The sequence below is a fragment of the Micropterus dolomieu genome, linkage group LG07, assembly GCF_021292245.1.
Source record: "Micropterus dolomieu isolate WLL.071019.BEF.003 ecotype Adirondacks linkage group LG07, ASM2129224v1, whole genome shotgun sequence".
NCBI classification, from domain to species: domain Eukaryota; kingdom Metazoa; phylum Chordata; class Actinopteri; order Centrarchiformes; family Centrarchidae; genus Micropterus; species Micropterus dolomieu.
In genome coordinates, this window is record NC_060156.1 from 13,640,568 (window position 1) to 13,656,364 (window position 15,797).

Consider the following 15,797-nt stretch of genomic DNA (forward strand, 5'->3'; position numbering starts at 1 on the left):
ACACTTTAACCTTCCAGCCAACTTTCCATTAATACCGGTATGCTTTGATCCAGCACTCTGAACAGCCAGCTTTTTCAGCAATGACATTCTGTAGCTTACCCTCCTTGTAGAGGGTGTCAATGAGCGTCTTCTGGACAACTATCATGTCAGTCCTCTCCATTATTGTGGTTATGTGAGAGATTAATGGCTCTTCTCAGGTCGGCCTTTCTGTAAAATACATTCTTTTAATCTGATGTTTTTATATGGATTTGATTTAAATGAGCTGTAAGCCATAATCAAGATTAAAACAAAAAAGGCCAGTAATATTTTACTGTGTAACAACTCTAGAATTTATTCAACTTTTGACTTAAATTACAGGAAAAAATATTTTTTCCCCACAATATAATTTTTTTGAGATGCACCTGTGTTATGCTGTCAACAATTACATTTTTTTTGTTTCATAAAAGTCATGTCTATTACAGAACTATTGTATAGGTTTGTGTTGCTTCTCTAATTTCTCTGGTGAAGATTTCCTGTTTCAATATATTTGTGGTTATCTGGTTCTCGCCGTAAACTACCATTAGAAAAAGAGGAAGAGCTGTGAGACTGGAACACAATACAATCACACCACATAAAGTGAAAATTAGTTTAATGATGCTATATGTACCAAGAAATGTTTCTCTGATTCAGAAGTTGTGGAAAACATAATTTTCTTGCAGTCCAACATGGAGACATGCTCGAGAAGAAGAAAGGAAACACATGGCGGTTTGACTGTGAACGACTCACCGTTCAGCCACACATTCATACACGACGCTGTGCTCCTGACTCACACAAGTCCTTGTCATAGGCTTACCGTCTGACGGGCCGGTGAGGTATACATGTAGCAGACTTGCATGCTGTGTGTATTTACACGGAGCATTATGGTACCTTGTCAGCGACACACAGCCAGAGTCACAGACAGCAGAAGCAGCATTCACCTCGTCCCTACTTGATTTGTTTGTTGCTTTTCATTCAGCAAAAATGACAACCTAGCTATTCTACTTAGTAGAAAAATTTAGATAGTATAAAATGAACAATGGTAAAAAAAAAAAAAAAAAAAAAAGATATGCAGTTATTAGGCACATGTATAAAACTTACTTATACATTTAAAACCTTGTCGCCCATTGAAACTTAAAAGGCAAATATAGTGCTTTTATCAGAACTGTACAATAACTGTTCCTGCAAAGGAGTTGCACATGGAAACAGGCAAGTTATACTAGCAAAACTATAAAATGCTGAAAAAGCAGTATACATTTGACTTCCATAGGTAAATATGTGCATGATCTGCAACTACTACAATACCTCTGAAACAGACTTTTTTTTTTTTATAATTATAGCTTCTAGCTTTCTAGAGTGGTAAAAAATGTTAGGATTCCTTTTTGGTCACATACCCAACTTTTTTGAATTCCCCATTGTTCAGTTAAAATAGTTTGAGCTAAAAATGTGTCTGAGTATTCGGAAGAAATGATAAGAAAAGAAACAGGAGCTGCAGTGTGAACATAAATCACAACTGGCACCTCAGTTGGCACAGGTGCACTCCTGGCAGCTGTGCTCTGTGGTCGTTGCCGTTAAAATCATGTGGCACGAACATCATGGCACCAAAAGTATAAAATCAGGTTTGCTCAGGGTTCTGCTAGTGATGACCTTTATGAGTAAAGAGGTGCTACCTCAGCAGACAGAGTCAGTGCTGGCTGGCAGTCTCCCACTGCGTCGAACCTCCTTCTCTCTTTTCTCTCTCTGTTTCTCCTGCTTCTCCTGGGCCTTACGCATGTCCTTCAGCTTTTTCTTGATAGTTGAACGGTCGCTCTGACTTGACACGCCAAGTGCCTGAAGGAAAAACAGATTTTCTGCAGGTTTCACCTAGTCAAATTTAAGAATTTTTAAGACCTTTTCAAAGACCACTATGAATGAAATTTATGACCTGTATCACAACATCAAAAAAAGAAACATATAAAGAAAATGCAGTCACAAAATTACTTGCAGAATAAATAAATGTGTCAAATTAGGGTTGGGTGATGTCTACAAAATTGGCATTGGACGACGTCAACAACGAAGCACCAGGATGGACGATAATATTGATAAGCTACGAAATTAACAAGCTGGCATGCGGTGCACCTGCTGCTATGAAAAAGGATAACGGGTGGAAAGATCCAGAAAAAAGACGAGTTGTGTGTGTGAGACAAGTTGTGTGTGTGTGTGAGTGAGAACGGGGAGAAGTCGAGGCAGGTGCAAAGCAGGTACATTTACAAATAATAATAAATATAATGTCCATGGGGATTAAAACATTCTTTCACAGGGCTGTGTAATGTAAAAAATTAAGATGGTATTTTTGTGTTGGGGGATTGGTGGACATCCCCAAGAATTGTTTTTTTCCAATTTGTTTTCCAATAAAGGAATATGCAATTTCTCATAATTTTGGAACATTGTTATTAGCACATTTGTAAATAATAAATTGGATAATCTAGAGCATATTTTGAATAAACTCCACCCCAAAAGCTAAACTTGCTAAATACATCTACTGGGTTTGAATTATGACTCTCAGATCTGGGAAAATTCATGTGATTAGTTTTGATGCTCTCCACATTTTTACATTCATGGCACAGCACCAAGCAGTTTTGAGCCTCACCACCTAATAATGGCAGGAAAACACTGTTAACATGACCTCAGAAATATTAGGCCTACAGATAGGACTGTTCATGTTTGCCTTTTGTGTCTTAATTTACTGCTTTATATATTTGTAGAAATTAACATAAAAATTAGGCAACATGAGAACCACCTCCCTTCTGTATAATTACAAGCATTTCATTTGTGCATCAAAATCCAAAAGAATAATCTCCTCATTAGCTTAAAAGGACTAGTTAGCATCCCTAATTTGCTTTAACGTTACTAACCTTAGCCCTTCCGTGGTCACCACAGTCCTTTCTTTAAAATTGAATTTAACTATCAAGATGTACTGCACAGTACAGAGCTGTAAGCTTACAACTTAATGCTGTAAGTCCTCCGCTAACTTTCACCATCACTTTCTGCTGCTCTCTCCCTCATTCGCTCGTCCTTTGAAGAGTGAGGAGAGGGAGACAGCCATGCGTTGAGTGTTACCGTAGCTTACTAAAAATTGTTATGGCAGAAAATTGCATCCTCTTACATTTAATCTTTTATGTTTTATTATTATTATTGTTATGTCTTATAGATATATATGTATTGTGTTTTTATCCATAACCTTTCCTCCTTCTATGCTCCTTATGTTAGACTGTCCACATTTATTAGGGTTTAGGTCAGAGCTGTGAGATTGTTTTTGTGTTTTCCCCCTCTTGCTGTTGCAGACGCCCGAAAATGCCCTAGGCACCAGGTCTCTGGACCATCTGTATATGTGTTTTGGTACTTCTGTTTATTCTTTCATTAAAAAAATTCTTCAAAGACAATGGTTTGTTGTAACTCAATTATTTGCTTAATCCCTCACCAGCAAGATACAAGTTCAGTGACAAAAATCATTACATTTATTCATTTGAGCTGACGCTTTTACCCAAAGCGACTTACAACTGCTATGTAAGTGTTTCTCAGGGACACATTGGTGTCTCACAGTGGATTCAAACCAGGGTCTCTCACAAAAAAGGCGTGTCTTATCCACTACCCCATCACCACCCTCTTGAAATCATCAACGATCGTGTGAAATTTTAGTAGTGGCGCTCATTCATTAAGTAGCGACAGTACTCTTCAAATACGTTACTAGCGACTGGTTTTAACCAAGCCCTAAGCTCTGTTTTTTTCAGGCAAGAGTTGCTGAGGTTGCACTTTCGCACAACTGAAGAATATATCCGTTTTATATCCGTGCTAAATCCGAAAAAGACTCCCGGCAATAACCCCACAGCTGCATATTGGTCTTTGTAGTCGTAACACAGCGAAATATATTTGGACTAGCGAAAGAAAAAATACAACACCATGGGAAGAAAAAACTCGAGCGCTGCAGGAGCATTTCAATGAGCATTTGAGGTAGCGTTACATGGAAGTTGAAAATTAAGACTGGTTTAAAATCATTTAACACCTAGAACACAAACTTCAGTGAATTTAAGACTTTTTAAGGCCTTAAATTTTGATTTTGAAATTTAAGACTTTTAAAGACCCTACAGAAACCCTGGAAAAAGACGATTTAGGGCAGAATAATGCTACCATATATCTTTAACATGTTACAAACTAAGGACCAAAGAAGGGCTGCAACTAATGATTTTCATCATTGCTTGATATGCTGAGTACATTGAACTATTTCCTTGTCAGAAAATAGTTAAAAATACCCACAAATTTGTTGTTATGACGCCTTAACTATTGCTGCCAATTGATTTTCTACCAAGTGACTAATCAGCTCTAGACCAAAATTACTGTGAAAGATGGCTTCATAGCATCAGTGAGACTTTTTAGAAAGAAGCCCTTTCGATCTATGTAGTGGTGTAACTGTGGGAAATGTTTTTCGCTGACATCAGGAAGAAAAATGCAACTATAATTTTAACCCAATTTGAAAAAAACCCTATTAAATCCAACAAGATCATCTCATCGTGTCTTGTCATCGTCTCAGTTAAATACTCTTGTCAGAGCAGTTTCACTCATTTATGTCCTCAATATTCTTTTACCCCTCTAATGATGCACAAAATTTAATATGAAGTGGGAACAATTCAGTCTTCTCTAGCTGCATCTGTCAACAGGAAAAATCCTTCTGGCCACAAGGAGGCAGTCAAAGCCTGACAAGTCCTGAATAAACAATGACTTCTGCAATGAAAGAGGCCTGGTACAGTAAAACTAAATTTCATTAAACCAAACATTAAATCATTAAACCATCACTCTTAAATGATCATTCCATTATTATGCAGATAATTCAAGTAAATGATCAGCTGTTGTTTTTGTTACCTTCAGCTTGTCACTGTCCAAGTTCAAGAGCTGTTGGCCGTCCACACCCTTAGCTGTGAATTCAGGTGTGTATTGGTCCATATTCATGCCCATCAACCAATGACAGACCTGTTGATTGGTCCATTCAGAGACGGGCCGGTTCTGCCACTGATACTCTTTTCCTGGAGCTACTGGTTCATCATCCAAAGTCTACAGAGGACACAGAAGATCCAAACAGATATTAGAACAGTAAACATACAGCTGCTTTAAGTAAGAGCATTTACATTTTTTTCTTTCTGTATGATGATATGAAATATATTTTTCTGAACATTTCTGTGCAGGATTCTGAAAGTCTGAGAGGGTTCAACCACCTTATGGCTTTTAGTGTTCAACTGTTGTGTGTCATAAGGAGTTGCACTCTAAAGATTATTCATGTGTAGTGCATCGGGGAAAAAAATACATCATCTAGACTATAAATTAATAAGTGATAAGTGAAGAAATGCAGTAGGGCTGTATGATTTGGAGAAAAAAAGTCATATTGTGATTATTGTGGACAATATTGCGATTTGATTATAATGGAACAAATGTGCACTATGAGTCTACCTGCTTAATTATCAAGAAATGCACGTATTACTGACGTTATGAAATGTGCATTTCTCAACTTGAACAAAGTTAAAAAACACTTTATAACAATAACTAGTAAAACAGATGTAAAACAGAACATGGGGAGCGTGTTCCTCTACGGAGGAGGCGGCTAGAAGCAGCAAATACTGGCACACTGGCACCGGCTCAATGTACCTGTATCTGTCTAATGCAGTTTCTATTCCCAAACCTGGAGGAGGAACTGTACATGAGTGTATTAAATAATAATAATAATAAATTTACCGTTAGTATAACAATAATATTTTAAATACTACATTCATTAGAATTTCATATAATAGTATATACTTTCTTACCACTAGTTGAACATTAAATCCATTTACAACTGTTTCATTTCTGTGGCTTGTTTTTATTCATCAAATCCTTGTGAAAGCAAAAGGCTGTACACTGGATTTGTTAATGCTAAGTACCAACTTGTCAATAATCATATTGTTGGTTGACGAAAAGTGACTGACAAGCATGTCAACTCTGTGAAAAGTTGAACATGTGAACAACAAAAGGCACTGATACAGCTAACGTTAAAATCTTCTCCCAGTTTGTTTTCTAATGACGTCTCTCTGTCTCTATCATAGAGCGACTGGAGCACCGGCATTTCTCTCGGTGCTCCAGTAGCGCGTCCGCCTATGTTCGGAACAATTAGCGGTGCGGCGGGGATACAGTCAGTTGTTGTCTTAAAAGTTAATCACACACTGCTCATAAAACATTTTTCTTATTGCATGTAGTTTTATCTGTTTTTAGGGGCACATGTGAGAGCCTGGTGTGGGTGGAGATAATGAGCAGACTGCAGACACATATTTTCTGTCTGCACACTTTTTGCAGTTATGTAATCGCACATGACAACATCGCGATTGCAATAAGATTAATCGTGCAGCCCTAAAATGCAGACATTAACCACGTTTTCCACTTCATTCACACATTCACTTAAATAAATGCTGTTTGAGATTATTTTATCTCTGTACATTTATTATTTCTTTAGATGTGGAAAGATGCTGAAAACAACAAAGAACATGTAGTGCACGTTCTGGTGAACAAAACTGTGTGCAGTGTATAAATTTCCCAAGCCAACACTAAGACAACAAGCATGCAATGACAGCAAAATACCAATAACATTCTCAGATGCAGACGTGTCTTTATACTCTACGTTTGAGTGAGAGAGTGAGAGTGAGAGTGAGAGAGAGACTTGAAACTATTATATCAGAGACAACAGATGCTGAAACATCACTGCGCAGGCAGCAGGGCAGTCAACATTGTACTGCGGTCTGCCAAAACTTGTAAAGAACATGAAGCACCGGTTGACGCTTCTGACATAGGCAAACTATTAACATCACAGCTGACTTAAGAGAAGCAAAGCCACAAGACTTGTTTTAACACAAAACAAAATAGCTTTAACACAAACACACATGCAGCTCTCTTCTATTCCCCCTGCATTCACGATTTAATCTCGGCTATGAAAGTGGGGAGGCTCAAAGAGCATGCTTGAGAATGTCCCCTTTCAGCTGCATCAAGGCGTCCCACACAGCTTTTGTGACTGCGCAACAAGGAGAGCACTCACCTCGCTGGAAGAGAAGATTAAAGTGTGTGAGCGCCCAGACAGATTGGGTTCAGCAACTAACCCAGAGATGTCTGAATGGGGACTGGCAGGGTTAGAATCATCTATGACAGAAAAACTCTGCAACAAGTGGAAACAAGGAACGCATTTACTAAAGCAACACATCACCAAACAATAGTTCTTTACTGGGAGAAGCAGACAAATACAACACTACAGGTGTGTGTGAGTGGGAGGAAGGGCAGTGCTGTTTCCAAAAGGACTGAAATTATTATGATAAATTGTTAAAGCTGTGATTAAAGTGGCAGCAATCCAGGTCAATGATTTGAACAATGAGTGACTGTGATCGTCAACACGTGAGAGGAAGGCAGAAGATCAAGGTGATTAAAACTAAAACCAATCCACCACCAACGTCTAAACTACAAAAACTAACACTACTACTTGGGGTATGGGGTAATGTTTTAAATTAATTCAAGGAGTTGCCATTAAGAGGATCTATTTGGTGACAAAGTGATAATGTACTTTTCAAAATTAAACTGTTGCTTGCTTTTCAGACACAGATGTGTGTTCAATTTGGAATAAGGGAAATATTGTCCAGACCTGCAGGCTGTTGCACCAGCTATGTGCAAGTTTAAGTGGAGCTTAGCTTCAACATATTGTGAGAATTTCACCACTAATAAAAACAACAAAAAAAACAACACTTTGCACAATACAAGTTAGGTACAACATAGCAATTAGTGTTGACTTTACACCCAAATCTCCGATCAAATTTCAGATTAGCTGGTGCAATGAGCCCTAGAATATTTTTTTAGCTAAATCTGTTTCCACTAATACAAGCCTCAAGGATTTCTGAATGTGGATAAAAGGAAAATTAGTTTCCTATAACACTACCACATACCCACTGCAAAAGAAACTGAATTATTCATAGGATGTAGAGAAAGTAAAAATGGCAGGACTACATTTGTTAGTAATGCTCTACCATGTCATCTAAAAATGATACGTAAAATAAAATGTGTATACTGTACCAAATCTAATGAGCGACTGAATAAAGAGGACCAGGAGAGATTTGTCTGTTTAAAGGAAACACGGGTCAGTGAGATAAATGTCCCTGCAGCAAAGCACTGACAAAAACTGCCATAAGCACACAGCAACAAAACTCAACACTACTCTCTCAGTTATCATAACTTCTTTGGTTCAGCTCGTGTCTTGAATTCATTAAACAGCATCGTGGGAACACCAGCCTGACCGCAGCCTCTGTGACAGTTAGCCAGGCGTTTCGCTGGATGCTCGTCATGTGTCACTATTTTCAAACTCATTGAAAAGCCACCAAATCCTCTCTCTAGCTCTCGCTAATGGCTAACATGTGAATCCACTTACTGTATCGTGGTGTAGCTTATTTTGAAAACAGCCTCCCGTCATATGTCTACTAGTTTTACTCTTTCAGTGAAGAAAAAAAATTATTGTTGGAGGACAGACAATGACTGTTTTACAGCTTGACGAGTCATCAGTGATGAGAGCAGAATGACAGAGAGAATATCTCAATCTCACTTATCTCTCATTAAGTTTATAACTAATTTCAACACTGTGCTGGATACTAATACTCTATATGCCCAATATCTTTTTTCACATAAAGGTAGAGGAAGTTACCTTATTCTTGCGATCCTGGCTTTGTTCACTGCTGGTTTCAGTTGCAGTGAACGGCAGACTGCTGCTGGAAGATGAGGGCTCTCTGTCTCTGTCCCTCTCTTTGTCTCCAAACCAGGAGAAGGGCATACATGTAGGGATGGAGGTCATTGAATCTGCAGGAGATAGGTTCCCTCCAGACTCCTCCAGTAACTCTGCCGATCCCCTAGGCAGCGCAGAAAGAGGAAGATACAATTATTCACAGACACGTGTGACAGCTTAATACGTGATGTGTTGTATTAAAATGACTCAATAAGTAATAACCATCAGATAAAGGAAGGAAAAAAACAACCTATATTAAGATTAGGCAACAAAAAAGTAGAAAGCTGGTCTTGTGTAGCTCAATATTTACTTCCACAGTAACATGGATTCCAGTAACACTGCAGTTAAAGTCTTCATGGAGTTATTTCCATTAAAAATTCAGTAAAAATATTGTCTGTAACTCCAACAAATGTGTTACAAAACATGGAAAAGAACCCCAACAACTCAATAGATATTTGGAATATTTGTCACCTTTAAATTATTAAAAATGAATCTGAGCATGAACGTACCTGCTGTCCAAAGATGCTCTCATCGCCTCCTTGTCATGTTTTTTCCCCTTGCCACCTGACTTCCGGAGGCCTCTGTTGATGACCATTGACATTTTTTTCATTAGAGCAAAAGTGATGGTAACTTGGGAAACAATTGACAGTGATCACTATGGAGACTTACCCAAAGTCTGGAAATCTTCTCTTAAGCTTTCCTGCTGATGATGCCTCATTTAGCTCCTCTGAAATGAAACAATAATCATCAGGCTCAGTAACAAAGCAACAGAAAGGACTGCTATTGCAGCCATCACACATTTAGGTCTTGGATACCTTTTAGCTCTTTGCTCTTGCCTTTGGACTCCCTCTTCTTCGCACTGCGCATGAACCCAGAGGGGGAATGTGATGAGGAGGTGTCTTTTGGAGGGGACAAAGAAGGACTTCCGCTGCTTTCAACACTGTCTCCCTGTGATGGTGACAAAGATGGGCTGCTGGAGAGCTCTGCCTTACTCCTGGATCTATCTTTGGTCTCTCCTGGATCATCTCTCTGTCCATTTCCAGGATAGCACACAGGCACTGGGAGGGAAAGGCTCTCCTGGATGGACCTCCTCCTCCTGGGAGATTCCTGCTCCTCTTGATCCTCCTCCTCTTCAGTTTCCTGTGGGAAGAAAGGTTTTACAAGGACAGTGCATGGAAGAAGTGAAAGAAGCTATTAAGTTAACATAAAACTCTACTCTTCAGTTCTGATTGGCTGAGATAAAGGTAGAAATATAGTTCTTGGTGCAAGAGCTACTTTGTATTATTTTAATTGCTTTAAATGTATCAAACATGTCGGCCTTGTGATAAAGGTGTATTATTGCTTTGTAAAAAAAAAGACAATCTAGGTGTTTGCTATTGTATTTTAGGACAGCTGTGAGTATGCTAAGACAATTCTATTTTTTAGGAAAAGTACTGCCTCACAAGATTGCTGCACAACAAAAAGTTAACTATTATTCAAGTTAACAAGTGCTCTGCTTCTACTATAAACGCAAAACACAGGATTTCGTCACCATTAGTTTTACCCCCAAGATGGCGATTTGAGCGTAAGCGTGCCTTGATGGGGTTTCAGGTTACATGGCATACCTTACTTCTCGCCTGAGTAGACTGTTCAATCCAATTATATGCTCATACAACATGGGGCTTTAGCTTGCAAGCAATGTATCACTTTCAGCTGTTCCTGCCTGACCTGAGAGTGACTTGAAGCCACTGCAAGGTTCTCCTTCAGTTTGCTTCGAGACGGAGGCTGACGTCTGGCCTTCTGAGCCAGCAGGCCTTTTGCTCTGTGTGCACTTGTGTCCAAGCGCTCAGTCTCAGGGACCAACTCACTCCAGTCTTGTTCTACACAAGAGAAGAAAAAAAACGTACCAAGTAAGTCAGAATACACAGCGCACAGTATTAATTATTCACCATGGTCACTGGCGTTTATGATGTGTGCTTGTGAATGTTTTACAGATCGCACAATTAAAGTGTGACGTGTGTACTTTCGTTTTAAATCTAATTTAATTGTAGTAAGCCTTTGTACCTAGTAGTGAGTCAACAGATTGTGTGCTGGTAACTTGGTCTTGGCCGCCTAATGTCTTGTCTCTTGCTAAGTCCCGACCACTGTGACGCTCCACGCCTGGGTCCCCTTGAGATTCCAGGACAGCTATCTGTGGACAAGACAATACTCAGGCTCATGTCAGTGCCTCTAGCAACTCTGCTGGGGTGTATAAGCATTTGTTTCTTCTTCCTCGAGCTGAGGCCTTACCCTGTTCTGCAAGCTCTCCAGCTGCTCCTTGTACCACTTGTCTTTCTCATCTAGAATTTTTTTCAGCTCCTCCTCTTTCTTCACAAAGTCAATTTCTCTGGGGAGGAAAAGGGAAAATGTGGTTTCACATCAGACCTTTAGTGTGTAAACATGTTCTGTTTTATGTGATTATCTCTAAACAGCTTCATTCCACTGGCAGATATGCTCCTTACAAAATCATAAAATGTAAAATCAGACCTGATATCTTTGTTTAAAAACATCACTTGTGCTTTTAGGAGCAAAAAGCAGAGTATAAATGGGAAAATATATTGTCACAAAATATATATTTTTATACCTCAGCAGATAAAACAAGAACTATTGGCATGGGTTCATCCCACTAGGGATATGTGAGAAAATGTTTTTATGATTTGGGTGAACTGACTCTTCAACCCTTTGCTCTATGATTCTTATAACCACTAAACCTTTTTAACCACACAATAAGCTTACTACATCATTCAGACATTATTCCCTCTCATGTACTAAAATTATATTTATATATCCATCTACTATAGCTCCAGAGTGTCATATTCCATCCTGCTTTGTGATATAACACCTTCTGACTAAAAAAAACATCTTGTGTTTTCAGTTTCTCCTTTTAAGACAAAAAGGATATTCTACACAAACTCAAGTTACATCAGGATGCACCAAGGTACAGCTCTTCAACAAATGTTTTTTTTAGACTGAAATATGATAAAACTTGTGGATTGTAAAAAAAAATCATGCTGCAAACATTCCCTCTTATCAAACTACCTTAAATTACCTCTTTGTTTTTAAAGCACTGCATGGTTTGACACCAGTTTATAACTAACTCTAGTCACTCAAGTCTTATTGATGAAGCAATGTAATCCCCAGGAAGAGTCTACTTCTCCCGATCACTCTTTTTTACATTTTTAAATCCCATCTCCAGACATCTTTATGTAGCGGCTTTTGAGTCTAAACAAATGTTATCTGGACTGCATGATTGCTTATATACACATTTTATGTTCTTTGTGTGCTATTTGCTTATTGTATTTTTTCATATACCAATTTAATTAAATCACGACTTAACCTATTTTTTTTTTTTTTTTTTTTTTACTTCTCATTGTATTTTTAATATATTAATACTTTGCCTTAAGTAAACCACTGAATCCAACAGCACTGACCCTGCATCAGTGAAGAACAAACTCACTTTTGCTGGTAGTCCTTGAGCAGTTTCTTGGCCTTGTTGTACTTCTTGTCCAGGGTCTCATATTGAGTCTGAGTCTCAGCTAATTGCTCATTCACAGTCTTACACAGAACCTGGGCTTCCAGCCAGTAACTCTCCAACTTCAGGATTTTGTTGTTGTTATCCTCGATTTTTTGCTCCAGTGCAGACTCCCTGTCTTCCCACAAGGATTTGTCCTCCTCAGATGCCCTTAGCTGTGCAGAGATGGTGACATGTTACCCTGGTTGGCTAAATTGAATTGGTTTAGTGATACAGTCTGTTTACTGTTACTTGTTGTATTAAATAGTAACTTAAGAGAACTAGGTCACACATTTTATATGCTTATGCATTTTATACCCGGTTATCTTAACCTACAGTAAGTGCATCACCATTTCACATACACAGTTTGATACATCAAAGTTGTAAATCTTTCTAATGAATGTACTTGTACAGCCTAAGAAGTTATCAAAAAAAGAAGTATCTTCTGAATATTCATTACTTACTGTGAAGAGATAAGAGTTAAAAGTTCAGAAACAAGAATGCTCCAACCATCATTCTCAAAAACGGTCCCAAAGTCCCAACTTCAGAAAATATAAAGTTTATGAAAGTCTTTTTCTGTTTTGGTTTCTTATATATTGTACAATATTCATTTGTATTTACTCTAAAGTTTATTTATTTCTCTTGTATTTCTCATGTTATGTGAATATCTTTAATATCTTAAAAACAATAAAAGAAAAGAAAATTCCGATCTTCATACCTTTTCCTTTAGTTGATTTATTTCAGCTTCAGCAATGCTGTGTTTGAGCTGCAGCTAAGGAACAAAAATAGGAAATTTATTAATAACTGTAAGTTATTAAGTAATGGTGGTTTAAACTTTGATTTATATTTTAAATCACATAAGACTGAAAGTCATAGTGTGGGTAATACCTCATTGAACTTGAATGCCATCTGAGAGCTGTCCATGTTGGTTGGCATAAACAAAGCCTCTGAATCAGGCAGCTCAAACACCTCTACGCTCCGCCCTGGAGAGAAATTAGAGCCCAGAATCCTCTCATCTGCTTCGTCCTCCTCCTCCTCATAGCGCTCCTCCTGAAACATGACAAACATTGCATCACATATCGCAAACACCAACACACCCTACATGCCCGGAAACATGCTCAGCGTGTGTCAATAACACTTCCAGTGGCACAGCCCCTCCAATCAATACAACATCACAACCAAACATTAGTAGGCTGGTTCATTGGGGAGGCAGTGCAGGAGTTTGGCTACAAATGCCTGTAACATATCTGCAGCAAAGAACACACTAACGTGTGGATAACAAGATTATTAGCACACTTACACACATACACACACACTTTGCATAACCACAGAGCCTCTCAAAATGGTGTCCACGTCCTCACTTCAAATTTTGCAACATTCCTTTTTTCGTCTGCACCACTAAATCCCACATTTATTCCCTGCTCAGTTTCTTCATCATAAAAACAGGGGCTTGTGGCTGCTTGAACTTCAGGTAAGCAAACATTTCACAATTCTAGCAGACACGGGCAGCTGTTGAATGAACACCTTCTAACACAGCAGAATGGTGACACATGGCTTACTCACAGCCAGCTGCTCATTTCCTGGTCAAGCTGAGAGGGACCTAATGCCATGTCTTATGTAGGGGTTATAGTAATTACTTGCTTCCGGCTTGTGAATAGCGTTCACGTAAACAGCCAAGCTGTTAATACAACTTTTCTGGAAGCACCGATATAGCCGACTTGGCATTTAATCATACAGAAGGGACTGACAACCAGACAAATACGCCTTACAACAGCCAAAGTCCGTCGTTCAATGTAAATAAACCCAAATTTAAAGGATATATATCGTCAATGCACAGTATTTTAATCCTCACATCACCCGCTCTGTAATCATAAAACAGTCTTGATCATGCAAACATCATGGGAATCTTTCCCACATGGCATAAACTGAGCTTTCTAATTACACCCTGACTCACCTCCTCTGTAGAGTGTTCATAGGGGTCATCTAGGAGTTGATGTTGCTGCTGATTCTTCTCCTGCTCCAGTGTCTCGCTTATGAGGCGGGCTACCTCGCTTTGCGTCCCTGGCTTCTCCCGTCCAATGAGGAACCTGTTTTGTTAAAACACACTTTTTACATGTTGCTTACAAATACCACTTCTCGCTACAGGGATATGTAAATTTCTTGGACTGCAGTTTAAGCATGCCCTTGTCATGTGTGGGTGTTTCATTTCCCTATGATAAATGAAAGAACCATTGAAGAATCATTCATGGCCTCTGGAGATAAAGAGACTCCACTCTTTACCAGTAATTTTTAATTGAGGCAATGGTGGCTCAGTCTTATCACCAACAAGATCTTTGTCAATAAGGCTGTTTTTAGGAGACGTGTTTTGAGCTGACCTTACTGTGCCTTTGGTGTTCTTCAGGACTGTAGCAGCAAACAGCTGAGTGACGCCCACCAAACTGATACCATCCACCTCCACTATTTGGTCATTCACCTGTATGCTAGAGATACAAAAGATAGTAATAACAAGAAAAGGTTTTCAAAGAATTTCAACAGAAAAGTTATGCACTGCCTTCAGGATAGTAGTAAAGATTAATTTTAAATACAGTAGCCTTAGTAGTTGGATGTAAAACAAATGTTATAAATAAATCCGGTTGTTTCTGTCTTGTGTGTCACCGGGCCCTGGGGCAGGGTGAGCAACTCCTAGAGTGTGATTAAAAACGTGCGGTGGTGCAGTGTACAGTAAGTGAGTGCCATGTTTCCGGTTGTATCCAAAAACATTGAGTCACTTTTTGTAAATGAGAAATAAATGTGGGGTTGTACATAAACGACGTTTGCAGCGCTTTAACTCACCGTCCATCCTTCTCAGCTGCTCCTTGCTCTGTTATTGTTTTCACAAAAATGCCAAGCTTCTCTAGGCCCTGGTCAGCTCCCACTCCCATTCCTATGATACTGATGCCAAGTCCATTGTCTCCTGAATACAGAGAAATAATGAAGATTTTAAAGGCTGGGAAGAAGCATACAAATAGGGTCAGTTCTAAAAGTTTATGAATCCATGTTTCCATCCATTTTGAAATAATAATAATAATAATAATAATCTTTATTTGTAGAGCACTTTTCAAAAACAAGTTACAAAGTGCTTTAACAAGTGTAAAGACAATAATACCCAAGAGACAATAATACAAAAACAATACAAGATAAAAGCATGAAAACATTGAAAAGACTAAAATACATGTTTAAGATAAATATAAAATTAGTAAAATACAATAAAATAAAAGGGATAAAATAAAGTCAAATAAGATCGGGAAAGGCTCTCCTATAAAAGTATGTTTTAAGAAGGGACTTAAAAGAGTTCACTGACTCAGCTGACCTGATTTCCTCGGGCAGGCTGTTCCAGAGCCTCGGGGCCCTGACAGCAAACGCTCTGTCCCCTTTAGTTTTCAGTCGAGACTCTGGAACAGACAACAG

The 15,797-nt window shown here is 38.7% G+C and overlaps 1 protein-coding gene across 4 annotated transcripts in view; it reads right to left on the reverse strand.

Moving 5' to 3' along the window:
* Nucleotides 1–611: 611 nt before the first annotated feature.
* The window catches only part of ppp1r9ala (protein phosphatase 1 regulatory subunit 9A-like A), a 30,073-nt gene continuing 14,887 nt past the window's right edge, over nt 612–15,797 (reverse strand). For 2 of the 4 annotated variants that reach the window (XM_046054841.1, XM_046054842.1), the window contains exons 4-20: nt 15,183–15,303; nt 14,726–14,830; nt 14,305–14,437; nt 13,239–13,400; nt 13,069–13,122; nt 12,297–12,526; nt 11,090–11,186; nt 10,865–10,991; nt 10,529–10,680; nt 9,637–9,961; nt 9,491–9,548; nt 9,331–9,402; nt 8,744–8,945; nt 8,122–8,166; nt 7,103–7,219; nt 4,912–5,100; nt 612–1,845 (exon numbers count right to left, since the gene is read on the reverse strand). In XM_046054841.1, the coding sequence (XP_045910797.1) occupies nt 1,687–1,845; nt 4,912–5,100; nt 7,103–7,219; nt 8,122–8,166; nt 8,744–8,945; nt 9,331–9,402; nt 9,491–9,548; nt 9,637–9,961; nt 10,529–10,680; nt 10,865–10,991; nt 11,090–11,186; nt 12,297–12,526; nt 13,069–13,122; nt 13,239–13,400; nt 14,305–14,437; nt 14,726–14,830; nt 15,183–15,303 (2,348 nt within the window). In that variant the 3' untranslated portion in view covers nt 612–1,686. The remainder of the gene's footprint in view (nt 1,846–4,911; nt 5,101–7,102; nt 7,220–8,121; nt 8,167–8,743; nt 8,946–9,330; nt 9,403–9,490; nt 9,549–9,636; nt 9,962–10,528; nt 10,681–10,864; nt 10,992–11,089; nt 11,187–12,296; nt 12,527–13,068; nt 13,123–13,238; nt 13,401–14,304; nt 14,438–14,725; nt 14,831–15,182; nt 15,304–15,797) is intronic. The other 2 variants (XM_046054843.1, XM_046054844.1) reach the window with 2 other exon arrangements.